Source organism: Mesoplodon mirus, assembly GCF_964341445.2.
Source record: "Mesoplodon mirus genome assembly, chromosome: 15".
Classification (NCBI taxonomy): Eukaryota; Metazoa; Chordata; class Mammalia; order Artiodactyla; family Ziphiidae; genus Mesoplodon; species Mesoplodon mirus.
Window position 1 is genome coordinate 46,689,098 of NC_138991.1, and position 16,495 is coordinate 46,705,592.

At 43.0% G+C, this 16,495-nt stretch overlaps 1 protein-coding gene across 6 annotated transcripts in view; it reads right to left on the reverse strand.

Moving 5' to 3' along the window:
- The window catches only part of LCMT1 (leucine carboxyl methyltransferase 1), a 56,008-nt gene that overhangs the window by 29,171 nt on the left and 10,342 nt on the right, over positions 1-16,495 (reverse strand). Inside the window, exons 2-4 of one of the 6 annotated variants that reach the window (XM_082600512.1) lie at positions 5,698-5,789; positions 3,486-3,607; positions 2,782-2,814 (exon numbers count right to left, since the gene is read on the reverse strand). The exons of 1 other annotated variant lie outside the window; for it this stretch is intronic. In XM_082600512.1, the coding sequence (XP_082456638.1) occupies positions 2,782-2,814; positions 3,486-3,607; positions 5,698-5,789 (247 nt within the window). Of the gene's footprint in view, positions 1-2,781; positions 2,815-3,286; positions 3,420-3,485; positions 3,608-5,697; positions 5,790-16,495 lie in introns of those variants that run through there. 4 more of the 6 variants (XM_082600507.1, XM_082600509.1, XM_082600510.1 and 1 more) reach the window with 4 other exon arrangements.

Here is a 16,495-nt window from a genome sequence, read left to right on the forward strand (position 1 = left end):
CGTGTCCTCAAGTCCATTCTCTACGTCTGTCTTTATTCCTGTCCTGCCCCTAGGTTCTTCATAACCATTTTTTTGGATTCCATATATATGTGTTAGCATACGATATCTGTTTTTCTCTTTCTGACTTACTTCACTGTAAGACAGACTCTAGGTCCATCCACCTCACTACAAATAACTCAATTTCGTTTCTTTTTAGGGCTGAGTAATATTCCATTGTATATGTGTGCCACATCTTCTTTACCCATTCATCTGTCGATGGACACTTAGGTTGCTTCCATGTCCTGGCTACTGTACATAGAGCTGCAATGAACACTGTGGTACATGACTCTTTTTGAATTATGGTTTTCTGAGGGTAGATGCCCAGGACTTCTGACTTTTTAAAGAGCTTTCCCAGGCAGTTGTGCACTTGATCCTCATAAGAATTCTGAATAAGGGGTAACTGAGGAAGGAAAGCTTACAAAAGGCACACCTGGAGCTTTTAAGAAACAGACATCCTCTTTCCCAGCTTTCAGAAACGGGCAAAATGGCTCTGGCAAGTGATGCTTCAACTTTTTATTCCGTGATTCTCTGCGGCCCTCTGACACTCCACTCCCAAGTAGCTCGCATGGCACAGGAGGCAGGGGAGACACCCAAGGCAGGGCACAGTCACTGGGGGGAAGCCAGGAACAGCCACGAGGAAGGGTGGCCCTCAGACTCCAAGATCCAAGGTAGTCGACCACTTCACAGGCGGCCAAAACTGAGTCTGCTTCCCCTCCATACCCGACCCTTTGGTTGTACAGGAACAGAATTCAAGAGACACCAGAAGTGAGGCCACTTAAAGGGTTTCACTCACCCTTTATTCTTTGCTCATGACAATACCAGCTTTCCCTGGCCCTGTTTTTGCCTGCTGCCTGAAGATGAGAGTCTTCAACTGTCCATTCTTGGGCCCCTGAGATTATGCAGAACAAGCTCACACAGTAGTGGCCCCAGAAGGCCTGTAACTCGCAACTAAGCCTCTGCTGGTGCAGCCGGGGGGCCATCCCAGGTGGAAAGAGCACGAGACTATAAGATCGATGGACACGACTTCCCCTGCTCTTTTATAGAGGCGCATATAGCTCTAAAACAGGGATTAACAAACTTTCTGGAAAGAGTCAGAAAGCAAGCATTTTAGGCTTTGTAGGTCATAATGGTCTCTGCTGTAACTACTCAGCCCTGCTGTGAGAGCCATAGATAAGATGTAAATAAATGGGCATGGCTGTGTTCCAATAAAACTTTATTTACAAAAATAGGTGGCTGGCCAGATTTGGCCTGTGCAACCTCAGCTCTAAAAGAGCAAACAAGGGAATTCCCTGGCGGTCCAGTGGTTAGGACTCCGCCCTTCCACTGCAGGGGAACGGGGTCTGATCCCTGGTCGGGGAACTAAGATCCCGCAAGTACGCAAGCAGCCAAATAAATAAATAATAAAAAATAAAAATTAAAGGAAAACATCAAATCGGGGGGAAAACTCACAACAAAACGGAAAAGACTTAAAAATAATAATAAAAGAGCAAACAAGCATAACTTAAAAAAAAAAGAGAGAGAAACTTCAGATTTTTAAAAATCCCTTCAGATCAATACAATTATCAATAAAACAAAAAACTTCCACAAAGGACTTTAAGGCCCTGTGCTACTCCCCTTCCTCACCTTTGACAGAGAACCTTTTTCTTGGAAGGGGCACATAAGCCTCGGTGTACCTGGCTCAGAAATTAAAATCTCAGATTTATTCATTATTAACCTACCTACAAGATGGGGGAAAAAACCAAACCACATGACCAAGTCAGAAGGGTAAAAAGGAGGGATTTCTCCAGTGTCCCCTGTAATGCCGGCAGTGCACACACTCTTATACTACATTCTGTTCCAGTTGCTTCCACCACACCAGGGTCACGGCATTACAGAGGCACAATCGACCCACAGAAAAGACTCTCCCGAACAACCACAGAGCTGTGTGCAGAGGAGAGAGGAAGGAATTGGGAGCTTGATGAGCTGGAGCCAATGTTGGTTCCACGTCCTAATGCCACTGGCTGTCCAATCTGGGGGAAGACACAGACTTTCAAAACCCCACTTCCCTCAGATGTGTAAGCTCCCCCACCCAACACAGCTCTTGTGTTAACTTATGATGTCATATATGTAAAGACACTTCATAAATGTCAGTTATCTCACCTAGAAGGAAGAATGCAGAGGCAAACGATACTAGGGCCATGTTGAGGACACTGATTCTCAAGTAACAGAAAGGTTGGGAGCTCTGATGACCAAAGACCTTCTTATCAGGTGAGCTAATTAGGGACAAAATAGATAATGCAGGTCGAGTTATACCTACATACTCTCATCTATCTTGGTGTACACCTGCAAGAAATCTGAAGAGGGACTTCCCTGGTGGCGCAGTGGTTAAGAATCCGCCTGCCAATGCAGGGGACACGGGTTTGAGCCCTGGTCCAGGAAGATGCCACATGCCGCGGAGCAACTAAGCCCGTGTGCCACAACTACTGAGCCTGCGCTCTACAGCCTGCAAGCCACAACTACTGAGCCTGGGTGCCACAATTACTGAAGCCCGCTCACCTAGAGCCCGTGCTCTGCAACACGAGGAAACATTGCAATGAGAAGCCCACGCACTGCAAGGAAGAGAAGCCCCTGCTCACCGCAACTAGAGATAGCCCGCGCACAGCAATGAAGACCCAATGCAGCCAAAAACAAATTAATTAATTAATTAATTTTTAAAAAGAAATCTGGAGAGACGCACATACCCATTGCTACCACATGACTGACCTGACAGAAGAACCAAGAAAAATCTGTACAAACCTACAAAAAAAAAGAAAAAAGAAAGAAACTGCAATCAGTGAGATATTTGTAGGGAAAAGGTTTGGCAATAAAATCCAGCCCGGGAATCAGAGACCAGAACTTTAGTCCTGGTTCTGCCACTAACTAGACCCAAGTTTCCTTTCCTATGAGTGAGTATAATTACACCTGCCCTTGAACCCAAAGAGAACAATTGAGGCATCAAATCAGAGAAGGACTACAAAAGGGCTTTGCATCATGTTATCATTACCCAGCCTTGCAAATCTCCAAATGTTACCTAAGACACTGCGATGCCTACAATAAAATCTTAAGTTATCGTCAAAATTACAAACGCGAGTGTTCTTTTGTCCCAGCAGTTCCACGGGTAGAATCCTTGCTCCTTCTCCTGGTATACTGCCACACATGCAGGGGAAATGTACCCAAGAATGTTTACTATAACCCACTTAGTAGCAGCAAAAGGTGAGAAACCACCCACATATCCTCACTAGGGCTCTGGTGAGATGAAGTATGGGGACGGAGGCAGTTGTGGGGCTGGAGGGCTGCAAAGAGAGGTGGGAGACAGGCTGCCACTGCACTGCATTTTAATCTTTTCTTTACGCTTTTGAACCAGGTGAATGTCTTCAACAAATTAAATTTAAACAACTGGAAAGAGAAAATGGGAAATTTTAATTTACCTTTAACCTCCAGAAGGTGGTATCCATCCCAGCCCCGAGGTTTAGAATTTGACAATTACATTCTGTCTTCCGTAGAAATGCCTTTATAAGCTGGCTGACGCCATGGACTCGAGCAAAATATCCTAAGAGACAGACAGAGAAGCAAGCTATCGCTCGGTGACGACAGAAATAATCTCTGCAAAGCCCACGGTGCTAGGGAGAGCAAAACTACACTTTGCCCTTCTTCAGGGTCAGCATTTATCTGTAGACTTCATGAGAGAAATAATGACTTTCAAACTCTCCCATTTTTTTTTTTAAAAAAAAGCTGGTTGAACAAAAATAAGTACTAGCTACTTAATGGTGGAATTAACGATCTGAAGAAAAATAGTGTCCTATACTTTTACTTAGGAAAGACAAGTGTTTTATATCAAAACATCTGATCTAAATGTTCCTCTTGTAAATGTGCTTTTTCACGGCTCTAGGGAAAGCTAATTAGTACTCTGGTAAAACTCAAAATTGCAAGAGCATGTGGGAAATAATATTTTTAGGTCAGGAAATGGGCAGATGAATGTCAGTCAAAGCAAAGAAAACCATGCTTCTTATCTTGTTCCTCTCACCTCCGTCTTGTCTGGGTTAGAGCCTCTGTGTTTATAAAATGGCATCGCATCGCAGACAGCGGGAGGAGAGACACCAGCAAGTGGTGGCCTAATTAATGGACTTGTTAAGCTCTGGGGTGGGGAGCTGGGACAAAGGAGATGGGAAACCCAGAAGGGAGACAGGAAGACAGTGTCTGTCTTGTTCTAAATGCCTGTTGCTCAAGGTGTGACCTTTTTTGTTGTTGTTGTTTTTCTTTTTTGTAGTACGCGGGCCTCTCATTGTTGTGGCCTCTCCCGTTGCGGAGCACAGGCTCCGGATGCGCAGGCTCAGCGGCCATGGCTCATGGGCCCAGCCGCTCCGCTGCATGTGGGATCCTCCCGGGCCGGGGCACGAACCTGTGTCCCCTGCATCAGCAGGCGGACTCTCAACCACTGCGCCACCAGGGAAGCCCGAGGTGTGACCGTTTTAAGAACAAAATTTGAGAATAGCATTTAGAAACTTTATTGCCATTTGACAGAGAAATTTTATGTCTGGTGAGTGTGTTAATAAATAATTCGGGGAAATTCCCTAGCGGTTCAGTGGTTAAGACTCTGCGATTCCACTGCAAGGGTGCACGGATTCGATCCCTGGTCGGGGACCTAAGGTCCCGCATGCCACGCAGCATCACCAAAAAAATAAATTAATTAATAAAATAAAATAATCAATTTGATAATCCCTACCTTATAAATAAATAAATAATTTGGACTTGTGTCTACATTTCATTTTCCTAGTAAATCATCTTTATTGTATGTTACAGAATATCATCCACAATGGATTTGACTTGGGAGAAAAAAATATGTCTCCACCACAGACGTTTGGGAAGCACTCTCCTACTGGGCTGGAGGTCCCCAATCTAGAGATGCAAACCGGGAGAGGAAGAAGGAAGGGGGGCTGACGTGCCGCCTGGGGCACTGAGCCAGTTGCCATGGTGGATCCCTGTCTCTGGAACATTCGTTGGGAAATCTGTCTCAAGAGCTGGGGAGGGAGGCTTAAGAAAGGCCTCTTAACCAGGCCTTGCCCAATCTAACTGATACCTAGATTCACCCTCAGCTCAAAGTAACTACTATGTCCTTCTTCTCAGGAACAACCATTTACAAATTCCTTTGCCCTTCTTATAGAACCCACCTATGGAACCCATCTTTAGGGCCTAGATTCCCCACACATATAAGAATTACGTTCATTGGTCAGTTTCTCAATCTGGCTGAAACTAAGTCACACTCCTGTCTCAACTCCTTTGACTTCCTTGATGGAAATTACTTGCAGAACCTAATAGTGTTACTAACACTTTAATAGGGCAACAACAACAAAAATAATCCCTTATGTGAACAGACAGCTCGCAGTAAAAGATATGTAAATGGCTTTCATAGTAAAAGATATGTAAATGGCTTTTATATTACTGTGAAAACCATTTTTCACGTATCAGGTGAACAAAGATGAAAAGTTTCATAATACACTGTGCTGGTGAGGAAGTTGGGAAACAAGCACTTTCATACACTGTTGAAGACAGTACACCCCGGAACTCTCTTTTTAAGAATGAATCCCTAAAACCTCAGGCCTCTCAGCTGATGAGATGTCGGGAAGGGAGATGGTCACTTGCCTCTGTTAATTTCCGGGGCCTTCCTCTCTTTAGATAGTCTCACCAAATGCTGGATGTAAGGGTCCTGCCAGTAGCCAATGCTCACTGCAAACCTGAGAGATGAAAAAGGAAGCAGGTGAGTAGAGAGTAGGTTCAGGCCAGGTTCCAAGGCCACGTTCCCAGGAACCAGGTCAAGGAGCCACAGAAAATCTATTGACCTCAAAAGGCCAAATCATGCAACTAGAGATCATCATACTAAGTGAAGTAAGTCAGAAAGAGAAAGACAAATACCATATGATATCACTTATATGTGGAATCTAAAAATATGATACAAATGAACCTATCTGTGAAACAGAAACAGACTCATGGACACAGAGAACAGACTGGTGGTTGCCAAGGGGGAGGGGGTTGGGGGAGGGCTGGAGTGGGAAGTTGGGGTTAGTAGATGTAAGCTATTATATACAGAATGTATAAACAACAAGGTCCTGCTGTAGAGCACAGGAGACTATATTCCATATCCTGTGATAAACCATAATGGAAAAGAATATATTTTTAAAAAAAGAATGTATATCTATGTATAACTGAATCACTTTGCTGTACAGCAGTAATTAACACATTATAAATCAACCATACTTCAATTTTAAAAAGGCCAAATCACATTTAATGCTCCAGCACAAGCTTAAACAGACTCATCCATCCACCTCTGCATTCACATACACTGCCCATCACATCTCCCACCACGACCATTTCTTACCTCTTCCCCCTTATCACTAATTCCTTTCCCAGGACCCTAAACAGCAAATAACCTCACCTCATACTTCATACAGAAGACCTGCAACCAATTATTCATTCAGCAAACTCACTGGCCAGAGCTAGCCAGATAACTCTGCTCAACCAAGTGTTGTGTCCAGGGGAAGGGAGACCCAGAAATATCTGGCAAACGTCACTAACAACTACCAAAGTACTTCTCCTGACTTCGTATTAAATACTTGTCCCAGGGCTTCCCTGGTGGCGCAGTGGTTGGGAGTCCGCCTGCCGGTGCGGGGGACACGGGTTCGTGCCCCGGTCCGGGAGGATCCCGCATGCCGCGGAGCGGCTGGGCCTGTGGGCCGTGGCCGCTGGGCCTGCGCGTCCGGAGCCTGTGCTCCGCGGTGGGGGAGGCCACGGCAGTGAGAGGCCCGCGTACCGCAAAAAAAAAAAAAAAAAAAAATACTTGTCCTTTCATGTCCCTTAAGGAGGTCACAGTGGGGAAACTAGGAACAAATAAAACAGCTATAACTTGGAAAATGCTAGGGTAGCCCAAACTCTCTCTAACCCAGTCTACACTACAAGCAGTTAAAGCTGTAGTGTTCCAAGCCTAGGAGCTGAAGCCCTGATTACCACTGGAAGTCTCCTGGCGACCATGAGTGGAACCAGCCTTAGGACAAATGAGAAGTCAGGGAAGGAAGCTGGATCCCTAAGGCCACATCACACCCCTGTGGGCCTGGAGCCTTCCCTACCTGGCAACGAATACTTAGTGAGATAAGAAACATCTTTACCGGGCCTCCCTGGTGGCGCAGTGGTTGAGAGTCCGCCTGCCGATGCAGGGGATACGGGTTCGTGCCCCGGTCTGGGAGGATCCCATATGCCGCGGAACGGCTGGGCCCGTGAGCCATGGCCGCTGAGCCTGTGCGTCCGGAGCCTGTGCTCCGCAACGGGAGAGGCCACAACAGTGAGAGGCCCGCGTACAGCAAAAAAAAAAAAAAAAAAAAAAAAAAAAAAGAAACATCTTTACCACTTAAGTCAAATTGAGTCAGGCTTCTGTTACTTGCAGTCTTAAGCATCCTATGATATCCTGAATAATACATCCATTTCCATGTCGCTTGATAAATAAGCTGAAACTTAAGGTGGCTGGGTGTTTGTGTGTTTGTTTGTGTGTGTGTGTGTGTGTGTGTGTGGTGTCACCCAGCTAAGCTCTAAGCTCCCAGAGCACATATTACATCTTTCCGTTTCTTCATATCTACCAACAAGGCTTACTGCTGCCTTGACAGCAATAGGTGCTGAATTCTGCACAAACATGCCTCCTCCAGTCTCTCGCATCCACGTTTGCACATCCACAGACACCCACAACAAAGCACATATGTTCAACTACTCAAGGCAGCAACTCAACACAGAAACACACAAAGTACTAAGGAACACAATTTGCTATAAGCCCAGACTGTCCAAGGAAAACAGCAGACCCACAGAGTTTTACAAAGAAACTTGCTCAGTTGTCTAAAATAGTGCTTTTCAGGAATTCCCCAGCGGTCCAGTGGTTAGGACTCTGCGCTTTCACTGCTGAGGGTGAGGGTTCAATGCCTGGTCAGGGAACTAAGATCCCGCAAGCCACACAGAACGGCCAATAAAATAATAAAATAAAATAAAATAGTGCTTTTCAAACAATGAGTTGTGACCCATTCATATCATAAAATCGATGTAATAATTTGCAAATCTCCCTTTTAGAAAATGAAGTCGAACAGAGTAAAACAGAAAATAGCACCATCATTCCACATTGTAAGAGTGTTTTGTGAAGCTTTTGTTTCAAGTGTGTGTTGGGGGTGTAAGTGCCGTGTGTTCTCACTGTGGGTGGCAGTTTGAGGAACGCTGATTTCAAAGGAATCATCTCGCGCCATCTAGTGGTAAAAGCCATATCTGCAGTTGAAGCAAGGACGGTAGACCAGTGATGAGAACACGCCTCGAACAATTTAGAGCTTGGAAGGGATCTTAGTCAAGCCCAACATCCAGAGCAAGAATCCTTTCGACAATATGGAGCCACTGTTGACTACTCCCCACAGAGAAGGCACTCACCCCACTGCGAAGAAACTCGAACTGGTGAAAAGCTGATCAATTTGCCTCCAAGTGCTCCTTGTTGGATTTATTAGTGCCCTCTCGGATAACAAGGAGCAGTTTCTATTCCTCCCAACTCTGCATTATCAGTTTACTTAATATTATTGATTCGGTCTAGCAATATTTATTGAGTGTCTGCTAAGTGCCTGGCATAGGGTTACAGTGGTGAACAAAATAGAGAAGGGACAAAGACAAAGACAGAGATTATGACAAACGAGGGATATAATGGTATGGTGGATGGAGGACCTACTTTAGAGGTGAAAGGGAAGACCTCTCTTAAAGGGCATGGCTGAGTCGAGTCCTAGAGAATTAGGGAAAGGCAGCTGTGCAAAAGGCATTCCAGGTAGGAGGAACAGCAGATACAAACACTCGGGGGTGGGAGTGCACGTGGAGTGTTCTAGTAGCAGGAAGTAGGCAGGGCACTGGAGAAGAGTAAGAAAACAGGAGAAACTGGAGAAGAGGTTGGAGAGAGAAGCAGACTCCGGTCACACAGGGCCTGGCAGGAGCCTGGGATGATCTCCACAACACACTGGACGCGGTCAGCGATGTACAGCAGTACAGAAAGGTGGGGAGATGCACGGACATAACACAAGGGCCCCCGATCATTTGGGGAGATGCCTGGACATAACACAAGGACCCCCGATCATTTGGGGAGATGCACGGACATAACACAAGGACCTCTGATCATTTGGGGAGATGCCTGGACATAACACAAGGACCCCCGATCATTTGGGGAGATGCCTGGACATAACACAAGAACCCCCGATCATTTGGGGATATGCCTGGACATAACACAAGAACCCCCGATCATTTGGGGAGATGCCTGGACATAACACAAGAACCCCCGATCATTTGGGGAGATGCCTGGACATAACACAAGGACCCCCGATCATTTGGGGAGATGCCTGGACATAACACAAGGACCCTCGATCATTTGGGGAGATGCCTGGACATAACACAAGAACCCCTGATCACTAGTTCCCATGACTCCTACTTCTTAATTTTTCCAACATGTGTCTCTCTGCAGTCCTCAAATCTAGATGACTGCCAGTGGTTTCCATGCCTTCGAGGAAAAAGGCTCACTGCTTTGCCTGTGAGAGTGGCCAAGATAAAAAGACGTACAACACACTGCTGCAAAGAAGGAAGAGGGTGCTGCTGGGCATTGCTACTGGGAGCTCTGAACAGAGGCGGGCACCATGATTCAGCCGAGCAGATTACAGTGCATCCACACAATGAATACTAACCAGTCATCTGAAACGTAAATTAGAAGAACTGGGGACGGCAAGAGGTTCATGAAACATAGGCTATATTTCATTATATCCAGGACACCACCAACTGTAAGACTGAAAAAAGAAATTAAAGGGACTTCCCTGGTGGCACAGTGGTTAAGAATCCGCCTGCCAATGCAGGGGACACGGGTTTGATCCCAGGTCTGGGAAGATCCCACATGCCGCGGAACAACTAAGCCCATGCGCCACAACTACTGAGCCTGCGCTCTAGAACCCACATGCCACAACTACTGAGCCTACACACCGCAACTACTGAAGCCCGCATACCCTAGAGCCTGTGTGCTGTAACTACTGAGCCCGCACTCCACAACAAGAGAAGCCACCGCAATGAGAAGCCTTCACACCACAAGGAAGGGTAGCCCCTGCTCGCCGCAACTAGAGAAAGCCCACGCACAGCAACGAAGACCCAACGCAGCCAAAAAATAAAAATAAAGAAAATAAAGAAAAAAGAAGTTAAAAAACACTGCCAATTAGTTAATGTTTTTCTTATCGCTTAGAATTTTAATTTTGTGGTTACTGAAAAAGCTCCTTCATTGGGACAGAGTGTCATCATCTCTCTCTCTTGTACAGACAGAAAAAGGAAAAGGTGAGTGAAGTAAGCTGCTAAGACTTCACGTTCAGGATGTCTGTGCCTTTCGACACAATATCAACCTCCGTGCCAAGGGCTTTGGCGAGGATACATTCCTTAACAGATCTCCACCATCCTCTCTGAGATTTTCTTCCAAGCAGCTAACCCTCACCCTGGAAGTTTTTTGATACTGGCTCTTTCTTGATCTCATTAGAAGGTATCAAGGGATGATTTTCAACAGCAATCAGGATCTGGGTTCTTTCTTCAAATGGCCCTTAAACAGTATGTAGACTAAAAGCACCAGGGACTGTGGTCACAGCTGCCCAACCATGCCATACCAGCAGAAATAACCTCCATGCCTGCTTGCACAGGTAAGGACACCTCTAACAGACTTGACAGTGTCTGCAGGACATACTGAGAGTAAGTCACATCTGATTTCAGAGAAGTTAAAATGCAATACCATGTGTGCCACAAAATGGCTCAGATAGTATTGTCACATCTATATAACTGAAATCAATTTGTTGTACACCTGAAACTAACACAATATTGTAAGTCAACTATACTTCAATTTTAAAAAATAGTATTGAACTATGAGGAACCACCATTGCCTATGATGACAAGGGACTCGCCAGATGTCAACATTTAGCAACGGAATAGCTAACAGGGGAGGAATATTTGCCTTTTTTTTTTTGGCTGTGCTACACGGCATGTGGAATCTTAGTTCCCCGACCAGGGATCAAACTCGCGCCCCCTGCAGTTGAAGCGTAAAGTCCTAACCACTGGACCACCAGGGAAGGCCCAATATCTGCCATTTTTAAATGATGTTATTCTATTTCTTTTTAAACTAAATTAATTATTTCCATCAAAAAGATAGTATTGTCTTCACAACAAGAGCAACAGTAAGTTTGGATTTCATAAACAAACATACAAGGCAAATATTACACTAGGAAAAATATTTGTAACAGGTCACAAAGTGCTAATATCCTTACAATATAAAGGACTCATAAATTAATATGGGAAAAAACTAATATTCCAGAAGAAAAAGAATGGGTAAAGGACAAAAATGAACCATTCACAAAAGAAGAAAAACTGACCAATGAACATACAAAAAGCTCAGCCTTATCAATGATTTTTTTAAAAAAGCAAAATGAAAATGAAAGCAAAAACAAGAGAGCAGTACTGCTCTTATCAAATCAGCAATAAAACTGTTTTTTAATAGAACCTGGCTTTGGAGAGGAATGAGGAAGAGGGCCCTGGAGCACCAATGTCCAAACTGGAAACTGGCACGGTCATGCTTCAAGGCACTGTGGCAACAGGTATAAGAAGCCAGAATAATGTGCGAACACAATAGCCAAACAGTCCCACTTCTGGGATTTTATCCTTAGGAAATAACCAAAAATGAACACAAAGATTTTTTTTTTTTTTTTTTACAAGAACGCTGTACCTGGAGTTATAGTATCAGGTCGACAAAACAGGCCACAAGATTATATGGACAGCACATTCCCAAGTTTGTTAGAATGAACATACACATATATATAAAGACTGCCCGGAGTAGATACCAAAATGTAAATAGTGGTTATCTGCACACCCCAATACTGTGCACCCAGTTCTGTCACTTCCACGATCGTCCTCTGCTTCCCAAATCCAGAGAACATCCCTTTCATTTGAATATCTTGATTTCATGTTTCAAACCCAGAATCAAAGAATCAAAAATCTCAGATCTGGAAAGACCCGAAAGATTCACTCAATCTTCATTCAATCACTACTGCTTTCAAAATGTTCATGACACTCACATACCACCTGTTCAAAGTAATGTCTTTTTTTAACATTTATTTCATTGAAGTGTAGTTGATTTACAATGTGTTAACTTCTGCTGTACAGCAAAATGATTGTTATACATATATTTTTTTTTTCATATTCTTGTCCACTATGGTTTATCACAGGATATTGAATATAGTTCCCTGTGCTCTACAGCAGGACCTTGTTGTTTAACCATCCTATATATAATAGTTTGCATCTGCTAACCCCAAACTCCCAATCCTTCCCTCCCCTGCCCCCTCCTTCCCAATGTAATATGTCTTTAAATAAACTCAATTTTCTTAGTACTCAGGTCTGATGTGTTACCTAATATTTTCTTCTAACACACACTGTAACGAATACCTAACCATTAACATTTAAAACATCTATCTGTGTACCGCCTAAAACCATCTCACATTCCTCTCATGGGAAACAGTGATCTGGCCCAACCACCAATTCATTAAAGAGACATTTACTGATTCTGTCCTATTTGCATAAGTATCAGCTGTAACAATGGGAAATTCATGTGAAGTTGTGAAACACCATCCAATAGGCATTTTTTCATCTGAGGATTCAGGGACTGGGAAAGGCCTTCCCTGTCTCCCTGACTATGAGAGTAAAGGCTGGGGCTGGTTCGTTTCACTTCTCCTGGACACTGACTGCGTGCTTACCGCGGTGCCAAGCATCATTCAAATGCTTGACAAATAGGAACACATTGAGCCCTTGTAACAACCCTAAAGTAGTTTGCCCGAGCTGTGGAACCTTTAGGGAAATTAATTTGACTGCTTTACAAACCTACCTACCCACCTGGATTTAGATCCCTCACCCAACACTTCAGTGCTTAAATGATACATATCTATCGTGTGTGTGTGTGTGTGTGTGTGTGTGTATTGTTTAGCTGCTTATAGATACATATGTATCTGTATGTATGTAAATCCATATATATGCAATTGCAAAAATCAACTGAATATTCTCAGCACTAATTTTCAAGTTTGGGATTTTAACTGCATACTTCTTGTGGTCCTCTAATTTTTAATTTTATTGTTGTTCTTCTACACCTTTTAGTTTCAATTTTTGGTTTCTATTTCCTGTTGGCTTTATTCTTGGTTTATAAATGGAAGATAGGAAGCAAAGTCTTAAGGGCAATAGACTCTGTACCTAAACAGAGTCTGGATTTGCTTCCTTTCTTGGGAGCTCTTGAAAGCTTCTTTTTGTTTTCCTAAGCAGATCGGCAGACCTTAAGTGTTCAATCATCTAAAAAACTGGGCCTGAATAACTAAGAAGACTCACAGGCTAGTTTCCTCCCAAAGGAGACTACTGGTATTGCCTTTTGGCTTCATCTAACATCTAATTACTTTACAAGTAATATGATCTACAATCTACTGTCTGTCTTGTAAGCAGTCACTGAATAGTGGGCAAAGCGCAAACGGAAAAGGAACCTACATTCACAGAGAGTGAAATAAGTAGAAGAATCAAATCAGTCCCCTTGGTACAATGTCCCATATCTAACTTTTTAACCAAAAAAAACAGAAAATGTAATTAATAAAATTAATACAGAATACAGTAACAGGATGCCATGGACCTGAATAATGCTGATGTACTTTTGAAAAAAATAAAACATTTAAGAACCTGTATTCTGAATATTTTCTCCAGTCTGAGGCTTGCCTGTTCATTTTCTCAGTTTATCTCTTTATCTTTTGTAGTTAGGACTTTTTGTGTTCTACATACTAAATATTTACCTATCCAAGGCTGCCAAGGTATTCCCCTATGTTTTCATACAGAAGCTTTACGGTTCTAGCTTTCATATTTAGGTTTATGGTCCATCCCAAATTAGTATGTGTGTACAGAAGGAGGTCAGTGTTCATTCTGTTTCCACTTGAATACCCAGTTGATCCAGAATTATTGGTTAAAAAGACTCTACTTTTCCCCACTGAACTGCCTTGGTACTCGGGGCAAAAATCAACTTACAGCACCAGTATAGGTCTATTTCTGTTTCATTGATCTATTTTTCTACCTTTATGCAAAGACCACATTGTATTGATCACTGTAGCTTAACAGTGGGTATTAAAATTCAGTAGATTAAGCAGTGTAAGTTCCCCAACTTCACTCTTCTTTTGAAGATTTTTTTGGGCTAGTCCAGATTTTTTGTGTTTCCACATACATTTTAGAATCAATTGTTAATTTCTTCAAAAAAGATGGCTAGGGTTTTGACTGGGATTTAGACAGTTGGTTTTTTAATGTTATTGTAAATAATATTTAAAATTTTCACTTTCCTATATATGTACGTACATTTATAACACATCTATCTGACAAACAATTCCTATACAGAATATATAATGAACTCCAACAAGTAAGTCAAAATCAACATTATCATTAGTAAAAATGGGCAAGGGCTTGAACAGACAATTCACAAAAGAAGATGCAGGAATGGCCAATAAGCACACAATAAGTATACATCTGTCACCAGGGTAATGCCATTTCAGACCTTAATGAGATGCTATTTCACACTCACTAACAATACTGAATGTTTAACAAGGATATGGAGCAACTGGAGTTTTGATACATTGCTGGTGGGAAGTGTAATCTGATAAACCACTTTAGAAATTAGTCTGGCAGTTAAATGCATACCCACCCTGTGACTAAGCAATTCTACTGCTAGATATTTATCCAAGAAAAATTTCAGGCGTATAAAAGAACATTCATTGCAGCTTATTCACCATGGCCAAAAACTAGATACAACTCAAATGTCCATCATCAGGTGAATGGATGAACAAATCGTGGTACATTCATACAACACAAAAAGGAGCAAACTATTTTACCCTGAGAAAGCTCCTCTCCTTGACCAAACTCTAGCCAGGCTCCTCTGAGACCTCCTCTATTAGGCATCAACCTTGGCCTATAATATAAAGACCTGAGCAAACATTAACATAGTTCCTAACAGCTCAAGGCCACACCGCTAGGGTGTCTCTAGTCCCCATTAGCATGCCTGCCTGAGAAAACTCAAGGCTGCCAAAAGAACTTCCTGTTGGTTCCAGGCAACACCTAAAGATAGGGCCTCCCTGTTTCCCAGCTAGCAAATCCAGATGGTTTCTGCTGGACCAACACCCCCTTTTCTCATTTTCTGTAATTTTTTCTCTGATTCTACTGAATCCCTGCTCAGCCCCCTCCTTCCTCCCTCATTTGCCCTTTAAAACACCCTCTGTACAAATCAGAGTTGAGTTTAGTTCATGCTGGATTCTTTTCCCTGTTGCAATAGTTATTACTGATTAAAATCTGACGTTACCACTTTAGCATCCGGCTTTATCTGTGACAACGGGTGTTTATCTTTGACAACATGTACAACATGGATGAATCTCAAAGAACATCTTGGGTGAAAGAAGACACAAAAAGAATGCATACTGTATGATTCTGTTTATATGACATTCAAGAATAGGCAAATCTATGGTAGCCCGAAACAGCAAATGGTTGCTGGGGGGCGGGGGAGTGGTAAGGAGACTAACTAGAGACAAGGGAACTTTCTGGAGTTTCAGAAATATTTTGTATCTTGTTTCGGGTGGTGGTACACAGATATATGCAACTATCAACACTCATCAAACTGAACATTTTATTCTGTATAAATCATCTCCCTCTCCCCATTCCCCTTCTCTCTTAAGAATACCTGAGGAAATTCTAGAAGGAAAAAAAAAAAGGTGAGGGATATAGCAAATCCTCCAAGTTCCCTTTCCAATATCCATTCACCCTTTCTTCCTAAGAGGACCCCAATTTTGTTTGAGGCATCAATCTGCCCTATTAGAAATTCTTACCTCCCCACACTTTGCTGCACCCAGGAGTGGAGCCATGTGTCCTAATCATGGCTAATGAGAAGTACACAGAAGTCTACAGGGTTGGGCTTCCCAAAAAGCTACTGCTTTCCTGACGAAAATGGGCAGATTCAGACACATACATGTCTCTTGCTAGTATTCCTTCCTTTTCTTTCTTCCTGGAGCACAGCTGCTCAAACAGACTAAAAAAATTCTGATAACCCTGCTACAAACCTATCCTCACCCTGTGAAGCAAGCTGTGGGAGCTTTGAATGAATTCACAGCTGAGTAACTTTGTGAGTTGAAAGTTTTCAGACATCAAAATGGAAAAAAAAAAAAAGCGATTTCAACTGGAAGTCAAGAAATGACAACCAAGGACCTACTGTAAAGCACAGGGAAGTATACTTGATGTTTTGTAATAACCTATAAGGAAAGAGACTCTGAAGAATATAGATATATATAGATACATATATACGTATAACTGAATCACTGTGCTGTAC